The sequence below is a fragment of the Mandrillus leucophaeus genome, unplaced genomic scaffold (assembly GCF_000951045.1).
Source record: "Mandrillus leucophaeus isolate KB7577 unplaced genomic scaffold, Mleu.le_1.0 Scaffold1132, whole genome shotgun sequence".
In the NCBI taxonomy this organism is placed as follows: domain Eukaryota; kingdom Metazoa; phylum Chordata; class Mammalia; order Primates; family Cercopithecidae; genus Mandrillus; species Mandrillus leucophaeus.
The window spans coordinates 810,289-814,791 of NW_012099566.1; the positions used below are offsets into that span (position 1 = coordinate 810,289).

At 33.8% G+C, this 4,503-nt stretch overlaps 1 protein-coding gene across 1 annotated transcript in view; it reads right to left on the bottom strand.

Moving 5' to 3' along the window:
* The window catches only part of CFHR3 (complement factor H-related 3), a 137,197-nt gene that overhangs the window by 31,920 nt on the left and 100,774 nt on the right, over nucleotides 1-4,503 (bottom strand). The window contains exon 4 of the mRNA XM_011995777.1: nucleotides 2,764-2,946. Coding sequence (XP_011851167.1) covers nucleotides 2,764-2,946 — 183 coding nt within the window. The remainder of the gene's footprint in view (nucleotides 1-2,763; nucleotides 2,947-4,503) is intronic.

Below are 4,503 nucleotides of genomic sequence, written 5' to 3' on the forward strand. Positions count from 1 at the left end.
TCTCATAATACAGACCTCCATGTTGAATTTCTGGAAACTCACAAGGTTTCATTACTTGTAACAAAAAACAAAAATAGTATAAATAATGTTTCACTGTAACAGACAATGATATAAGAGATGACTGTTTTGATTATGTTACCTTCCACATAAAGGGCTTTTTATTTCTTTTCTTTTCTTTCTTTTTTTTTTTTTTGAGACGAAATTTTGCTCTGTTGCCCAGGCTGTAGTGGTGCAATCTCGGCTTACTGCAACCTCCGTCTCCCAGGTTCAAGCAATTCTCCTGCCTCAGCCTCCCGAGTAGCTGGCACTATGGGCACACACCACCATGCCCATCTAATTTTCATAATTTTAGTAGACACAGGGTTTTACCATATTGGTCAGGCTGGTCTCGAACTCCTGACCTCAGGTGATCCACCAGCTTTGGCCTCCCAAAGTGCTGGGATTATAGGTGGAAGCAACCGTGCATGGCTCATTTTCTTTTAGATTTTTTAAAAAATTTTTTATAATAATTTTTAAAGTTCTGGGATATGTGTGTAGGATGTGAAAGTTTGTTACATAGGTAAAAGTGTGCCATGGTGGTTTGCACCGCCCATCAACCCATACCTTAGGTATTAAGCCCAATTCTTCCATGGTAAGCTTTCCATTTTTGATGATGTCATTCACTCCTCTTCTCTTCTTTTGATGCAAGTATTCTGCACTCAAGTTTAGCCCTTATTAACATTAGTATTTCTTTAGAAATTTCCCCAAATCATATTTTAATACATCTTTCAAGGACTTACTTAAATAAATTTCTTAACGTACTACATAGCACTTCTGAAATCCAAAAATTTTTAAGAGCTCTTCAATACATTTAGGGGCTGTTTGTTTACAATTCACAAATAAACATTATTTGAGCACTAAATACTTCTCCAAACATATTTTTCAAAACTTGCTAAAGTTTCCTACTGCCTGTTTACGTTTTCCTCATTGCTTTAATATGCCATATGTATATGTAATATTTTCCATAAGGTTGCCTTTTTCCCTAGAATTCTCTGCTTGAATGCTCTTTGCTTCTTTAGTTTTGAAGACTGAAAGTCATGCTTGTATCATGGAACTGATCTTATGTCTTCAGACAATTATAATCCTTTCCTGTTCTTGATTGTGAGAAGAGATAATGCTTTTGCTGTGAAACGCATCTTAGGAGTGTCCATATGCTCAGTCAATCAAATATAAGACTCAGAATTTATCTCTGAAACCTAATACTTAATTTTTGCTATGGAATCAAGTTTGGAAACACTTGTAAACTGTTTTGATTTGAGGATACTAACTTTCCTCTGCAGTCTTGACACTTGTATGGTTTGGAGCCCAGACTTAGACATGATCATCTACAGAAGTGGATACATAAATAGGGACAATAATTAAGGTTTAGCCCATCATAGGATCAGCCAAAATATCAGCATCATCAGTCAATATAAAAGGTAAAATGTAGCGTAGCAGCAAAATAAAGGAAATGAGTCATATCACGGAAAAGAACTGCTTGTATCATCCTGTACTTAGGAACTTAAGCACTTGAAAAACTCATAAGTTTATAGTTTAAGAGCTGTGATAGGAAGCTCTGATATGCAAGGCCTGATGGGTATCCCAGGGCTATACTTTATAGGCTAGTAGAAATTGGTGGCAAACTTACTTTTAGGTTTTATTGTTGTTACTATAATTATTGTGGCTCATATTTTGAATTGTATTACTTCAAGTTCATAGGATTTGTGGGACAAAATTCTGAGAGTATACCTACATTACAGACTTGAGGCGTTTTTAGTGTATTCATTTGCATTCTGGGACAAGAGCAGAGGAGACGAAGGTTAAAACAGAAACCATTGGGATTTGGAAATGGTTGAACTTTCTGTTAATTTCTTTCTTGCTTGCTAGAGATACTGGTAAAATATAAGAAAGAACAATAATCAGAAAAAGAACTTCTCAGTGTTAACTAGCTCTGTGCTCTCTCAGGAAGCATTTCAGGTTTTCAAGTAGGATTTTAGTTAATAGTGCATCGTTTTTATTATACTTTAAGTTCGGGGTACATGTGCAGAACGTGCAGTTTCTTCACATGGGAATACATGTGCCATGGTGGTTTGCTGCACCCATCAACCCATCACCTACATTAGGTATTTCTCCTAATGCTATCTCTCCCCTAGCTCCCCAACTTAGGACAGATCCTGGTATGTGGTGTTCCCCTCCCTGAGTCCACCTGTTCTCCTTGTTCAGCTCCCACATATGAGTGAGAACATGTGACATGAACTCATCCTTTTATATGGCTGCATAGTATTCCATTGTGTATATGTGCCACATTTTCTTTACCTAGTATATCATTTGGGCCTGGACATTTGGCTTGGTTCCAAGTTCATTGTTTTAAAACAGTGTTTTCAAAACTCTTTGAAAACTATTTACCTAAGTGTTAGTAATGTGAAAATGGTTATTGATGTCAAGGTGAGATGCCATATTTCAGATGTTTGCAATAAATGGATGTCATTCTTGAAGACTCATTGTGTCCATTAACAAATTGAGGTTTCTGAACATTCCTGTTTTAAAAAAGAAACTTCGTCATCGTTTACATGAAATTTTCCAAGCTTATACACTTACATATTAAGATGTGAAAGGCAAACATTCAGCAGAATAGCTGTTTGTGAACACAGTTCTAGGGTAATAACCCATAAAAATTTTAGTATAAATAACAAAGATCAAACTTATTACTCTAATTTTCTCAGATCCAGAATATTAAGAACTTACATCTGCATCTTGGTGGCTCTGACCACTCTCCATTACTACAAGTTACATATTGAGAACCCTGAAGTTCATAGGAGGACTGGCATTGGTACTCGACTGTTGACTGTGGCAGATACACTTTTTGCGGGAAGGACTTGGTATCTCCATTGCTAATAGGTGGAGGAGGCCCACACTTTTCTGAAGAATCTGAAAAAAAGAGTATTTTTTATGTAGAGAAAAATCAACAGTTTTATTGGAAACTTTCTGAATAAAGCTTTTTATATACTCTTAACTGAATCTTATTTGATGTCTTAGGAAGACATTTGCATTTTCAACCTTGGTTTTTTTTTTTTTTTTTTTTTAAGGTTTAAGGTAATTCATACTTAAATGAGTACTACATGAATATGTACATATATGTATATGTATGTATGTTTTTATTTATTTATTTAATTCTAGTAAAAAGAAATACTTGAATAGAATACTTACTATAGCATGTTGGCAAATGCGACCAGCCATCTTCACCACACACTATGGAACCTGTGGTGTTTCCATATCTGCTTTCATATCCATCATAGCATTCATAGTCCAATGTGTCATGGAGCTTAAACCACATGCCATTACTCTTGGCTCTGGAATTCTCAAAAACTGGCGTATCACAAAGTTCTGAAACAAAATAAAATTGAGGATTGCTTTTTTATGCCATATGATACACAATTTAACTAAGAAAGTCCCATTGTAGTAATAACATTTACCAATCAGTGTGTGCTAATAAATTGAGTACTATTAAAAATAGTTCGATAATCAGTGTTTTCTTTGTACTGTAATAGTTAATTAGAAGAGAAAAATATATTTCCCTATATATGATCCTTCTCATCATTTAAATCCTATGAGAAACATATTAAGAATATTTAGTCAGACCTATTTTTATTTGGGAACATCTCATTGGCTATTATTACAGTCTACCTTTATCATTATAATGTATTATTTTAAGGACGATAAAATTTTGTGAATTTAAAAGTTAATGTACATATTTATGTACTCAATTTACTGACAGTAAGGGTGTATGTTGGATTAAAATTATATTCATTGGATATAGGTTCTATAAAAGTTTTTAAAACGTATTATCTTTTATTTTACAGGTCTTAGATCATTTATCAAAGCTGAGTCAAATTAGATTAAACTATGCAGCTTTATCTTTTGCAGAACCCATGATAAGCATAGAAATTGAAAAGAGGATTCTAGAAATGTAGGAATTGATATTTTATAGCTCCCAAACCTCAGAGTAACTTTGAGATAATCACTTTCTAATTGTATCCTTTCTTTTTTTCACTTAGCTTAATATTTTTGAGATTCATCCATGCTCTATTATGTATCAGTAGTCCCTTCCATTTCATCTCATGGCTAAAAATAGTTAAATTGTACACTTGAAAGTGAAGTGGATTTTGCACTTGTAAATTATATATCAATATGTGTGTTAAAAATAAATTAAATAATTTATCTTTAAAAATCTTTGTGAATGTCTACAGAGAAAAGACAAAATGATCAACTTTTGCCACTGCAAGATTTCCATTGTTCATTATGCAATCTCTTTAATAATAAGTAATTACAAGTTGGGAATGTTTTAGAGAACTTTAGTTGTAAGGAATCCATTGCCAAGTATGAGGTTTGTAAACATTCAGCCCACCCACTTACCCTTTTCCTTTACTTGTTTTCTCTGTACTAGATTACAAGCTGGAAATAATTTTCTGAGTTGGTTCTCCTCAG